Source organism: Lethenteron reissneri, chromosome 53, assembly GCF_015708825.2.
Source record: "Lethenteron reissneri isolate LAM-NWPU_2019-01 chromosome 53, ASM1570882v1, whole genome shotgun sequence".
Classification (NCBI taxonomy): Eukaryota; Metazoa; Chordata; class Hyperoartia; order Petromyzontiformes; family Petromyzontidae; genus Lethenteron; species Lethenteron reissneri.
The window spans coordinates 10,868,096-10,882,437 of NC_083831.1; the positions used below are offsets into that span (position 1 = coordinate 10,868,096).

At 47.8% G+C, this 14,342-nt stretch overlaps 1 protein-coding gene and 1 long non-coding RNA gene across 3 annotated transcripts in view; one reads left to right on the forward strand and one right to left on the reverse strand.

The window, feature by feature from the left end:
* LOC133356184 (uncharacterized) overlaps positions 1–14,342 on the forward strand; it is a 358,360-nt gene that overhangs the window by 285,396 nt on the left and 58,622 nt on the right. The window lies entirely within an intron of this gene.
* LOC133356227 (lymphatic vessel endothelial hyaluronic acid receptor 1-like) overlaps positions 1–14,342 on the reverse strand; it is a 53,479-nt gene that overhangs the window by 30,471 nt on the left and 8,666 nt on the right. Inside the window, exons 2-4 of one of the 2 annotated variants that reach the window (XM_061573606.1) lie at positions 11,999–12,156; positions 9,749–9,885; positions 6,022–6,213 (exon numbers count right to left, since the gene is read on the reverse strand). In XM_061573606.1, the coding sequence (XP_061429590.1) occupies positions 6,022–6,213; positions 9,749–9,885; positions 11,999–12,123 (454 nt within the window). In that variant the 5' untranslated portion in view covers positions 12,124–12,156. Of the gene's footprint in view, positions 1–6,021; positions 6,214–9,748; positions 9,886–11,990; positions 12,157–14,342 lie in introns of both variants that reach the window. The other variant, XM_061573604.1, reaches the window with a different exon arrangement.

Genomic DNA, 14,342 nt, shown 5'->3' on the forward strand with positions numbered 1-14,342 from the left:
AGACTTTTGGGGCGAGTGCTGTCAGCGAGCACCTATGAAGGCCGGAACGGTACAAGGGGAGAGCGGGCAGATGGCCAGCATCAACCCCGACTGCCTTTGTCTCCTCAGTGGTGAAGTTTACACATCACGCCAGGTACTCATTGTGAGGCTCAAGTCTGCATCGGGGAGCCCCAGATAATCGTAACTGGTGTTGGCCGTGAGCGGCAATCAAAATCGGGTCGCCCGGTTCGCAGCGCCGCGCGCTAACCATTGCGCCACGCTCCCACATACATATCCACATATACGTACACTAACCATAACGTGCTTAACATAAAGCGCAAACAGAAAAGACACAGCTAACTACGGGGCGCTTTCTTCGTGTACAGTGGCGCATTATCTCAGAATTGTGCTCAAGCCCGGGCAGGTCGTTATAATTTGGACGCGGAACTCAAAGCATGACGAACGTCAAACATCCTCTGGGCGTTGCCAACAACGGATAAAGCCACTAATAGCGGCAGCGGTGGCGGCAGCAACAACAGCAGCCAGTCAGCGTGGCTGGAAGGCACAGCAGCGCTGTCCTGTGCTGCTGAGACTTGCCTTAGAGCAATGGGGGAGAGGTAAGGGGGTTGGGAAAGATGATGAATTTAAAAAATAAAAACCCAGATCGAGTGACGGCATGGGCAATGACCGGCCACGCACGTCTCGATTTTCCCACGTGCGGGGCTAGGGCATGCGGTGTTTGTTCAAGGCCTCGTCCACATTTCTTGCAAACTGGAATAATTAATTATAATTCGACCGCACTATCGCGGATGCACGTGATGACTCAGGTCCATTAAGAATCGCCATCGTTGTTACTGTCGTCAGCGTCGTCGTCATCACTGTCATGTTTCGCATGAATGATGACAATCATTATAATGGAGTACATTTTGTGTTCGCGTCATTTCATACACCGCAAGGCTATCGCGAATGCACTCTGGCTTACTGACACCGTCTGTAGTAGTTTGACATTAGGGTGCGATGTTGCTCCGTGTGTATTCTGAATTAAGGGTTAAGCAAGTATTTATTTGTATTTTTTTGGGAATTTGACACTGGCACAAAATGGCCTACTCCGTTGAAATGACATTGCGGAAGCAGATGGCGTGTATCTGTGCGGTTAATACGACGGCGGTAATAACCGGGGCGGCCTGGCGGATTCGAACCACGAACCTCTGCAACAAGCGGCAAACAAGCTACCGCTGCGGCCACATCATCGCTCATCGACAACCTTTGGTCCATCTTCTTGGTTCTTTCAGTAAAGTCACGTAGAAGGGAAATAATAAAATAATAAAAATACAATATAATAAAATAATTCTCACGACGTTTCGGCTACAACGCAAGCAGCCGTCCTCACCTGAGGACCTGAGGACGGCTGCTTGCGTTGTGGCCGAAACGTCGTGAGAATTATTTTTTATGTTTTATTTTTATTATTTACCTTCTACGTGACTTTACCGAAAGAACCAAGAAGATTAATCCCTGCAGTCACGAAAGCTTTAAATCGACAACCTTTGGTCCATTCTCCTCTGCCACCTCGGCCACCCGTGCTGCAGTTGACTCCCCCTGTCTCTCTGCTCCAGTCCAGGCACTGCACCTTACTTCTATTCCACTGCCAACGACTGATGACCGCCTGCCCATAAAATAAACATGTGCACCGTTTCCGCACGGCAACTCGAGAGGCAGCCGCAATTAGCCGCGATGAGTCCACGGCGTATTGTTTTGTGACTATCGAGCCGCGTCAGGTTTCTCCCCGTGTCTTTTTCGCCGTTTGACTGCAGTCGATGCCGAAAACACAGAAACTAAAAGTTCAAATTCTAGATTTGAAGCTTTCGTGACTGCAAGGATTCATATTCTTAGGTTTTTTCGGTAAAGTCACGTAGGTAAAAAATTTTGATTAATAAAAGTAAAATGAAAATAAAATAAAAATCAAGACGGAAGCTTGTGTTGCCTCCGAAACGTCGTGATTTTTATTTTATTTTATTTTTATTTTACTTTTATTAATTTTAATTTTTTACCTACGTGACTTTACCGAAAAAACCTAAGAATATGAAAAGTTCAAAGATGCATTGTATGTACGTCAAACTTCTTTCGCACCGTACGTGGCCAACCGTGCTAATCGGAGATGCGGAAAAGATCATTCTCTTTCCACCGCCCCCATTACAAATTGTAAACAAACAAAAATTCGAACGAATGCCCCAGCGGCTCCTGGTACGCAGGAAAACGGAGGTTCGATCCCAGACCCTCATATATTTGGAGCCCAAATGTTCTCTCTCTCTCTCCACGTAGTTGGTGGTCGCGTTGAGTTTTCTCCGGGTTGCTCATAATTTTCCTCCCCTCCACATTAAGAAACAACATGCGCTAAGATGAAATGGCTGCTGCTATAAATCCCAACATTTTATTATGATGATGATGATGCTATGAGCCACTTCAATTGCCTATCGTCACGTGTGGCCAGGTCGCCTCTGAAAAAAAATTCCCATAGCTCAGTGGGGCTTCACCTAGTGGCTAACAAAACTTTCGTTTTTAGTTTAACACGTAGGCTTTCGCGACCAATATTATTAATAATAAAGGTGTTTGTGTTAGATCGCGTAAGTACTAATGTGTCTTTCGATTTAAAGCTTTCGTGACTACAGGGATTCATCTTCTTGGTTATTTCGGTAAAGTCACGTAGAAGGGAAGTAATAAAATAATAAAAATAATTCTCACGATGTTTCGGCCACAACGCAAGCAGCCGTCCTCAGCTGCTTGCGTTGTGGCCGAAACGTCGTGAGAATAATTTTATTATGTTTTATTTTTATTATTTTATTACTTCCCTTCTACGTGACTTTACCGAAAGAACCAAGAAGATATTAATGTGTCAAAACCCTCCACCACCCGACACAGCCAGTAGGGTTTGTCGCGTAAACAAAGCGCCAATAAGTTTACTACTTCAGCCCCACCGGTGTGTTGGAGAGTTTTTAGTTTTTAAAGATCGTGAGCTCCCCTCGGCTTGTCCCGAGCACTTGATATAGATTTTTTGCTGTGACAGTTTCACCTGAAGACGGAGGCTTGTGTTGCCTCCGAAACGTCGTGATTTTATTGTTTTTATTTTTTATTAATTTTAATTTCATTTTTTACCTACGTGACTTTACCGAAAGAACTAAGAGTATGAATCCTTGCAGTCACGAAAGCTTCAAATCGAGCATCGAGACGCCTGCTGCTTTGTGTGACCCTGCAGCACGGCACGCACCGGTGAGTCATCGCCTCGCCACACCCAAAGAGCGCGGCTGTGGCTTCGGTATGGTACGCATGGTGGAACCGTCTTCAGCGTGCTGTGACGGTTCCACCTGAAGACGGAAGCTTGTGTTGCCTCCGAAACGTCGTGATTTTTATTTTATTTTAATTTTATTTTACTTTTATTAATTTTAATTTTAATTTTTTACCTACGTGACTTTACCGAAAAAACCTAAGAATATGAATCCTTGCAGTCACGAAAGCTTCAAATCTATAGCCAACCATGCTCACCGGATGTGCGGGGGTTTAGGTGTGGCCAACGCTACGCCCGGCCGCCTTTGCATTTTCTTCGCCAATGGCCATTTTTGTTGTTGTTGTTCATAAAGTGAACCTTGTACAGAGATCGTTTCAATAAATACGTGTGAATATAAAGCGAAGTAATTACATTGTCCAGGGAAAGCCTCGCTAAGTTTCAAGTCAATTAATTTTTTGTTCAGGCGGGTCTTGTTTTCAGATGTGTTTGACCGATTCCATCTCAGCGAGAACCAAACTCAACACACTCACACAACAACAGCGATGCCTTAAAATTAAAACAATATTTATATTTCGATTTAAAGCTTTCGTGACTGCAGGGATTCATATTCTTGGTTCTTTCAGTAAAGTCACGTAGAAGGGAAAAAAGAAAAAAAAGTATTCTTTTTTTCCCATCTACGTGACTTTACCGAAAGAACCAAGAATACAATATTTATAATCGGCGACGTTTTGGGCAATGGCCCTTTTTCATGCACCACGAAGAAGGGCCATCACCGATTGTAAATACATTTTAAGGCCACGCTGTTGCTGACGATTATGTGTGCAGTTTATTTCCTGTTAACTGTGCTAGTAATTATAAATGTTGTGGGTTTACTCTCCAACACACCGGCGTGCTGTACTAGTAACGAATTGCCACGTTCTGTTCACGTGACAAACCTTACTAATTGGCTGTGCCGGGTGGTGGCGGGTTTAACGGCACATTTAAATGTATGCGATCTAACCCACAAAAAAAGCTCTATTACGTATAACTTCGCTTGTGCAGCACTTGCTAACGCAGCAGCAGCAGGAGCAGCAACATCGCCAAAGCGATTAATGAGAATGAGTGTTTGGTAACGTCGCCCCCACCCTCCCACACGGAACTATGCTCGCATGCGCTACACAGCGCCCTTGCTGATCCCCGTCCTGTAGCCTTGCCCCCCCCATCTCCCCTCATCATTTAAATCTTCATCTCCGCCCCCCCCACCGCGCTTGGCCCCCACTTGATTGGGGCCGCAGTGGGGGAGGGGGGCCCTACTCCTCTTCGTGTCGCCACTTCCGCGTGGCTCCACAGTGCTGGAATGGATGTTCGCGGATTTCCTGTTGTATCTTGTTGTTGGAATCTCCCGATTGTTGTTTTGCCGGGCCCTGTCATATTGTTGCAATAACAACAACAAATAGCGCCTTCCTTCACGGTAGCCTTCGCCCTGTGAGCACGGTGTTATTTCAAAATGCACCGGTGATTTGATTTGACGTGCAATTAAATACGTTTCGGCCGCCTCCAAAGCCCAACTCTTTCCGTCGTAAAATATCGGAACAACAAAAAATAATAATCGCACCACACATTCCTCTGTCCAGTTTTAAGCCTCTGCTACCCAGGATGGAAATCCTCACTGACACGAACTGGGCACACCCGTGCACTCCAATAACATTACCATCGTCACCGCCTGTCAACTCCAGTCAGATGTGTTACTGAGCAGTGGATGCTGTCTTGGGCCCTTGCTGCCTCCCTGGAATTCCGGAGAGACGCTGAGTTTCATGCCAAGTTCAGAATGGAAAACGTGGTGATGGAAACGCGCGCTGCAAGTTCAACAGCCCAGGTTTATCGTCATCCGGTCTGACACTCGTCTGTGTTGTGCAACAAAATTGCAAGAAATTATCTTGGAATTTTACACGTGAACTATGTTATAAGGGGGCGCCGCGGTGGAGAGATGTTAACTGCATAGCCTGATATACAGGAGGTCGAGGGTTCGATCCTGACACCTGCATACTTGGAGTTTGCATGTCTCTCTCTCCGTGGTCGCGTGGATTTTTCTCCAGGTCCTCCAGTTTTTCCCTCCACGTTTAGAATCAACATCACGCATTTAGGGTATTTGGCTGCTATAAATTCCCACGTGATAATTCTAGATTTGAAGCTTTCGTGACTGCAAGGATTCATACTCTTAGGTTGTTTTCACTTGATGCAGTAAATTTAGCTGTGACGGTCCCACCTGATGATGGAGACTTGTGTTGCCTCCGAAATGTCGTGATTTATTATTTTATTTCTATTATTACTTCTATTAATTTTATTTTTTACCTATGTGACTTTACCGAAAAAACCTAAGAGTATGTATCCCACGTGATAAGCCGCGTCTTATCACATGCATAGCTAAATTAACTAGGAAGCAAATAAACCTTTACGAGGTACTTTTAAATCATCCAGATTTAAGACTCAATTCTTTAGAATTGATTTTTGTGTTTAGTTTGTTGTCCTTTCCCTGTACCTCCAATTAGCACGGTTGGCTATGTACATTGCCAAAGTAAAAAAATTCAAATGTACATGATGACAATAATTGTGATTTTTTGTTTTTAAAAGAGAAATACGTTGGCCACGTCACTGAGGTTCAAAGCCTGTGCCACGAGTGACTGTGTTCCAGAATCAGAATCAGAATATTTATTCTGGAGGAATCCGATTAACGACCAAACTATTTTTCACAGATGTCCACCCTCCAGACGCTGCCCACTGACCTGCCACTGCTCGTGAGTTTGTGGGGAGGCCGTTGACAATTGGAGAGCGGTGGGCGATGGGGATCGTGCCAGTCGTCCGCGCTCCAGGATCTGGCGTCGCCGTCGACTCCGTGCCGGGTTTTGCCGAAGTCCCCTTCACCAGCGGTGGAGATCGCGTTCCCAACGAAGGGTCGCAGGAGTTCACCCGGGTTTCTGCGAAAGGCACGAAGCGTCGTGATCACACATCCTTTCGAGCGAATGGTTGCCAGAGGAGTCCCGCACCTCCGATTGAGTTCTCATGCAGAACAAGGGGTGAACGTGCAGCGTAACTGGTTTTGGCAAGAGCTGCAAATTACTCTAAATTGATAACTCGTTTCTCAATTTAAAACTCGTTGGTTTATAACAATTATTTTGTGTTTAGTTTGTTGTCCTTCCCCCGCATGTCCGTTTATCACGGTTGGCTACGTACGGTGCGAAAGAAGCTCTACATACATTCTAGATTTGAAGCTTTCGTGACTGCAAGGATTCATATTCTTAGGTTTTTTCGGTAAAGTCACGTAGGTAAAAAAATTAAAATTAATAAAAGTAAAATAAAAATAAAATAAAAATCACGACGTTACGGAGGCAACACAAGCTTCCGTCTTCAGGTGGAACCATCACAGCACGATTGCTGTATCAAGTGAGAGGGATGCAGATCATACAGCTATCGTGCTGTGACGGTTCCACCTGAAGACGGAAGCTTGTGTTGCCTCCGAAACGTCGTGATTTTTATTTTATTTTATTTTTATTTTACTTTTATAAATTAAATTTTTTTTACCTACGTGACTTTACCGAAAAAACCTAAGAATATGCTCTACATACATTTGGGCCAGATTACCGAAGGTGGGATTTGTGACGATTGAATTATTATTATTCTTGTTATACGGAGACAACAGAAAATAAATAGTACACCACGTGGCTTTACACTGCGTCTAGATGCACATGCGTCTCAGGACACTGCACAGAAACAGTGCGCATCTTGATTTTGTCGAGAGAAGCGGTCGGTCATAGGCAGAAGAAGAAATAAGTTCCGAGGCTGGGCGTGGACGGGGGCTGGGAGTGGACATCATGGACGGTTCTTTCGGTAAAGTCACGTAGAAGGGAAATAATAAAATAATAAAAATAAAACATAATAAAATAATTCTCACGACGTTTCGGCCACAATGCAAGCAGCCGTCCTCAGGTGAAGAACAGGTCTGTCGGGGCAGCAGAGGAGAATGATTATTATGACAATGACGATGATAGAAACGATGATGACGATGATGACAACGAGAATGATAATGACAATGATGATGATGATAGTGATGATCACGATGATGACAGTGAGCAATGATGATGAATTGATGGTGATGACGACAATTATGATGTTGACGGTAACAATGATGACGTCGATGCTGATGATTGCGATGACGCCATTGATGATGATGATGACGATGATAACAATTATTCGTTCATTCAAGTTGCTGAGTCAACAACACTGATCAGGATTCAAACTCGTATCTCACGATCTTGAGCTCCGCCCCCCACCCCTAGGCTGTGATTTGCATGAGCTGCTTTGCCCTTCGCTCGATGTTCACCGGCCGGCTTTTCATTCATTTTTTACCCAAAAAAAATTTCCAGGATGTGCAAGTGAGGTGTGTCGCGTCTGTTTATGCACCGTTGCCACGGAAACCCCTAACAAGGTCACACGGGGTCACCGACGCCTTCACACCGCGACAGGGCAGCGCTGCAGCACCCGTTCCACTTCAATTCCAGACAACATGATAATCATAAACAGCACTGTGCTGTGTAATGTTATAAAGCGAAATACTTAACAAAGTCACTGGTCCTTTGAACGTCACAACTAAATGTGAGCATCCATTAGACCCTTTTGCCAGTATCAAAATAAGAATAGGTTTTACCCTTTCTGGCAATCCAACAACATATGTTTAAACACCAAACAGATACCTAGAAACGATGATAACCCAGCAGCTTAAATATACGCTGCCAAGCCTGGTGGTGCCCATTCAGACGCTGTCTCTCCGACAGACCTGTTCTTCACCTGAGGACGGCTGCTTGCGTTGTGGCCGAAACGTCGTGAGAATTATTTTATGTTTTATTTTGTATTATTTTATTATTTCCCTTCTACGTGACTTTACCGAAAGAACCAAGAAGATGAATCCCTGCAGTCACGAAAGCTTTAAATCGAAAGATACCTATTTCAAAGCATTAAGTCTGAATTAACCACACGTACATACATGCAGACACACATGACCTGATAATATATGCATTGTCTTCGTAACTGATTGGCCCACACCAGAGACAGCCTTCTTTATGGCCTAGTCTCACCAGTGTCACACCAGAGAACGCCAAAAGACGAACAGCACAAAGGCAATGCAAAGTATTAATCGGTAGGTTTGAGCAGTGATATCTACGGGACCTTTCTCCCAATATTCGATTAACATCCAAGTCAATCTCTGAAACATGTATCTATTTGATGGTTGAAATCTTATAACGCATGTGTTTATCGCCAGAAAGCGTTAAGCCGATTCTTCTTAACATTTTTGGTTTAAGAAAGTATTAGTTCTCTAGATTTGAAGTTTTCGTGACTGCAGGGAAACACACGCGCTTGTGTTGCGCCCGAAACGTCGTGATTTAATTCATTTTATTTTATACCCACGTGACTTTACCGAAAGAACCAAAGACTATTAGTTATCTGTGTCACATTTGAAAGAAAATTTGCCCTCGAGGGGCTAAAGGCGCAGCTCTGATATTGCTTTCTGCTCATGCCACTGCTGGCGTAAGGACATCCAGCAAATAAGTGCTGTTTACTGCTGGCCGCTTGGCATTTTGGGTATTGGGCACGGCTGTGCCGTGCAAGCGTGATGAAAAAAAATAATGTATTTTGAATCTATTATCTCTATCATAAAAGCCCGGCATTCCATCAACTAAATGATAAATGCCTTTCAGAAGGCATGAAACACCCCCCCCCCTCCCAGATGTAGGGGTAAAAAGTTGATTTAACAATATTCGAAATAAATGTCACTCCCCCACCCCCAACAAAGACATTTCTTTTGTAGGTATATATACCTACACACCCTACATACAATAGAGTCAGTAGTGTCTGCACACATTGGGGGGGGGGGGGGGCAGAACAGAAGATGAAATCAGTGGGGGCGAAGGGCAAGAAACCCTCCGAATTAGTGGTGGTTGTGGTGGTGGTGGTTGTGGTGGTGGTGGTTGTGGTGGTGGTGTCGGTGGTGGCAATGGTCGCGGTGGTGGTGCCGATGGTGGTCGTGGTGGTGGTGGCGGCGGTGGTTATGCTGGTGTTGGTGGACGGTGGTGGTGCTGGTGACGGTGGCGGTGCTGGTGGTGGTGCTGGTGATGGTGGTGGTGCTGGTGATGGTGGCGGTGCTGGTGGTGGTTGTGACGGTGGTGGTGATGGTGGCGGTGCTGGTGGTGGTTGTGACGGTGGTGGTGATGGTGGCGGTGCTGGTGGTGGTTGTGACGGTGGTGGTGATGGTGGCGGTGCTGGTGGTGGTTGTGACGGTGGTGGTGATGGTGGCGGTGCTGGTGGTGGTTGTGACGGTGGTGGTGGTGGTGGCGGTGCTGGTGGTGGTTGTGACGGTGGTGGTGATGGTGGCGGTGCTGGTGGTGGTTGTGACGGTGGTGGTGATGGTGGCGGTGCTGGTGGTGGTTGTGACGGTGGTGGTAGGGGAGGAGGGGGCACCTGAAGCGTTGTAGCAGAACGCATCGAGGCGCGCCGTGGAGATGGGGTCGAGCACGACACCCGTGAGGTTGTGGGCACACTGGGGCAGCGGGCGCACGCGCGGCACGGCGCTCACACCGCCCTGCACCCAGCCGCTCCTGCAGCCCGCACCCGGTACATACAACAGAGCCACAACAACAACAACAACCAGAGCAATACACGTCATAACAATTGGATGCGTTGTTCCATCGAAAAACTCAGAGGCGTGGAGCCAGAGCTTAACGTTTCTCTCATACTGGCCTGCATGGGTGATAGCCTGAACAGGTGAAAGCCTGAACAGGTGGGAACCTGAACAGGTCAAAGCCTGGACAGGTGAGAGACTAATACCAGGTGAGAACCTGAACAGGAGAGAGACTGAACCAGATGAGAGCCTGGACCAGGTGACAGCTTGGACCAGGTGAGAGCCTAGACCAGGTGAGGGCCTGGACAGGTGAGGGCCTGAACCAGGTGAGGGCCTGAAGGTGGATGATGGTGGCTGGACACTGCTGCTGCTGCTGTTGCTGCGTGTGTGTGCAGCAGTGTGTGGGGAGCGGTATTGTAGCGGTTAGCGCTACGCTGCGCTATGAACCCGTCGACCCGGGTTCGATTCCCGCTCACGGCCAACACCAGTGACGAATATCTGAACCGGTCCTGGGCCTCACCTAGGTTGACTCAGGCTCAAATGAGTACCTGGTGTGGTGTGTAAACATCGCCACTGGGGAGACAAAGGCGGTCGGGCGTGGTGCTGGCCACCCACCCCCTCGTGTACTGTTCCGGCCTTCATAGGTGCTCGCTAACAGCACTTGCCCCTACAGTCTATTAAGGCTATACGGGGGATCTTTGTCTTTTTTGCGTGCAGCAGTGTGTGTGAGAGAGAGAAAGTTCCAGACGGCTGCTGCCAGTCATGGCAGCAACAGCCAGGACGGAAGCTGCTTGGCTGTGGGTGCGTTTATCAGCAGATCGTGCGATGAGCAGCACATCGTGCGATGATGAACGCCGTAGGGTGGAGCGGTTTACCGCGGGCAGCGTGGAGTGAGAAGGGTGGAGAGCTATGACCGGGAGATTGTGGAGAGACAGAGAGGTGTCAAAGGATAGCAATCTTGCGCTCGATCCTTGACTTGATGTGCAAGCCAGTGCAAGGTTTTGTAGCGTAGACATGGACACCATATGATCACACATCATGCTAATCAGTTGAATTTTTTTATGAAATAAAATAATAAGAATGATTAGTGCTAATGATGTGTTATTGATAAGAATTGCACTGCTTTCAGTTGGGGTGTCGCAGAGCACCGTACACAAAGACAAAGATCCCCCCATGTAGTCTGAACAAACTGTTGGGGCAAGTGCTGTTAGCGAGCACCTACCTATGAAGGGCGTCACAGCACACGAGGGAATGGGTGGCCAAACACCACGCCCAGCCGCCTTTGTCTCCCTCGTGGCGATGTTTACTACACATCGCACCAGGTACTCGTTTGAGGCGGAGTCGACCTAGGGACCGGTTCAGATCATCGTCACTGGTGTTGGCCGTGAGCGGGAAATGGAACCATTGTCGCCAGGGTCAACGCACGTATGCACGCACACACAACATCAACCGCCATTCGCCACTAAGTGGCGGTGACGTCACCACGACGCTTGTGCCAGGCTATGTGCACCTTGAGGCCACATGAACTGTCGAACGCCCGCTGGCAGGAGGTCACGGGACAGACCCAGCAGGTGCCACGGGTCGACTGACTGAGATGACCGAGATGTATGGCTGATGCACCACCTGTGCCCCCTACTGTGCCAACTTGCTGTGCTTTAGACACACGCACACGCGCGCACGCACACGCGCACACACGCGCACACACACACGCACACACACACACACGTGCACACACACGCGCGCACACACACACGCACACACGCTCACACACGTGCACACACACACACGCTCACACACAAACACACACACACGCACACACACACACGTGCACACACACACGCGCACACGCTCACACACACGTGCACACACGCACACACACACACGCACACACACACACACACGCACACACACACGCTCACACACGTGCACACACACACACGCTCACACACAAACACACGCACACACACACACGTGCACAAACACACACGTGCACACACACACACGCGCACACACGTGCACACGCGCACACGCTCACACACACGTGCACACACGCACACACACACTCAAGGGCGAGCCACGGACCTGCACACCTGAAATCCGTGCGCGTTCGCGTCTCGCAGCTGCTCCAGGGTGGCGAGTTGTGTGCCCGCGGCGCGGCACAGCGCCCACGAGTCCTCGAGCGAGAGGCGGTAGCGACCGCGCGGCGACTCGGCATGCACCACCCCCATCACGGCGCACGGCGTGAGCGCTGTTGGTACACACAAAGACAAAGATTATCTCCCCCCCCCCCTCTCCAGTGTAGCCTCGACAGGCTGTCGAGGCAAGTGCTGTTTGGCAGCTGCGATGGGTGGCACGCGTGGGCTGGCTGGGGTGTCGACACCGTGCCCAGTCGCCTTTGTCTCCCCCCAGCACATTTCAAAGAGACAAATTTGCCTTCCATCATAGAGGTTTTTTTTTTGGGTTATATCGCGTAAATGTATAAATGTGTCGTTAAACTCGCCACCACCCGACACAGCCAGCTAGTAAGGGTTGTCACGCAAACAGAACGTGGCCAATTCGTCACTAGTACAGCACTAGTGTGTAGTGTAGTGCAATCGCGGCTCCTGCAAAATCTCTCACGGGGGGCAAATGTCTGGATGATTGATAAGGATAAGGTCCACCCATGCAATGGATAAATTAACAGCTTAAGCATGTAAAGGCAACTTCACTTCTTTAATATTAATGAAAATTAAAGTGACTCTTACAATACATCTTGTTTGTTTCTATACTCACTATTAAAACAAACCACTCAAGTTTATTTTATTAAAGATTCCACTAGGTGGCCACAAATTATATTGTTGGATGAAACGTGCTTACGTATGATGACGTAAGCACGTATGATGACGTAAGCACGTTAGGGCGAGCCCTCCCGGAAGCCATAGAGAATGCATTGGAGCGCCCCCCGGTCGAAAAAAAACATCTTTGAATGTAAGTCTATGGGGCCACTCGGGGCGATTCTCAGCCGGAGTGAAATCGCCCAAAAAGAGGCGGTACTCCACAGAACGCGACATGACGCTGATTGGACTATATCCAGAGGCTGCAGTGACGGCTAGCGTGACTCTGTGGTTCAATGACATTGGTGGTGCGTCGCCCAATCGCCCTAATGAAGAAACCGCCCCTGGTGTAGTGTATAGTAGTGTATAGTAGTGTAGTGTATAGTGTAGTGTATAGTAGTGTAGTGTATAGTAGTGTAGTGTATTGTATAGTAGTGTAGTGTATAGTAGTGTAATGTATAGTGTAGTGTATAGCGTAGTGTATAATAGTGTATAGTGTAGTGTATAGTAGTGTATAGTAGTGTATTGTGTAGTATACTAGTACAGCATCACCGGTGTGTTGGAGAGCCAAGCCACGACATTTACGTATCTGCCTCTTTACGTACATGAATCATCGTTATTACTTTACACATCACATCAGTCGCACGCCCCCTGCCTTCTGCGAGCACATCATTTCAGCGGCAGTGGTTCATGAACAAGCAGAAATAGACCGTCGACCCGAGTCTCGATATTGGGAAAGAGGCGTTGCAGTCTGCGTATTTTTGGCTCCGCTTGCGTTCACCACAATGGTGCCTACAATCGGTTATTTTGACTTAGAACGAACGGCTCAGAGAGCGGGCAGGAAGGGACTGGCTCCATCGCATCCGCACGTTTCCTTTCGCCGGGCGATCTGTCGGAGCAACAGTTGTGGATTGTGCATGCCGTACGTGGTGTTGTTTCTGGTTGAAGGGGACAATTTATGTCAGTTTAACACGTAGCAGGCTTTCGCGACCAATATTATTCATAATCAATGTTTTTGGGTTTAGATCGCGTTATTTATAAATGTGTCGTAACCCTCCACCACCCGACACTTCCAATCAGTAAAAAAGTGTCACGTTGACAAAAGACAAATAGTTCACTGCTTTAGCCCACCGGTGTGTTGAAGCGTGGAACCACAACATTTACAATTTGTCTTTTGTCAACGTGACACTTTTTTACTGATTGGCCCTGTCGGGTGGTGGAGGGTTACGACACATTTATAAATAACGCGATCTAAACCCAAAAACGTTGATTATGGACAATTTATGTGTTGCCCTTGATATGGCAAGGCATGTCAGGGGGCAAGAGGCCATGCTAGGATGTAATGCTGGGGTTTGAGACCGCCCATTTCACTCTCCAGGTCTCCCTCGCTCTGCGCGGGTTTCGTTTTGCGCGATTTCGCGTCGTATGCGGCAAACTTGTTTCAACCCAAACTCCGCCGTGTTATGCGGTTTGAATTCAATCCACATGCGGCTATGCGGTCGGACGTGGGACGATATCAGAGGTCGCAAACGGGTTTTGATTCCTTACCCGTACCCGGCCGCACCAGGGTCGCAAATGGGTACCCGTACCCGGCCGGGTACGGGTACCCGTTCCCTACCCG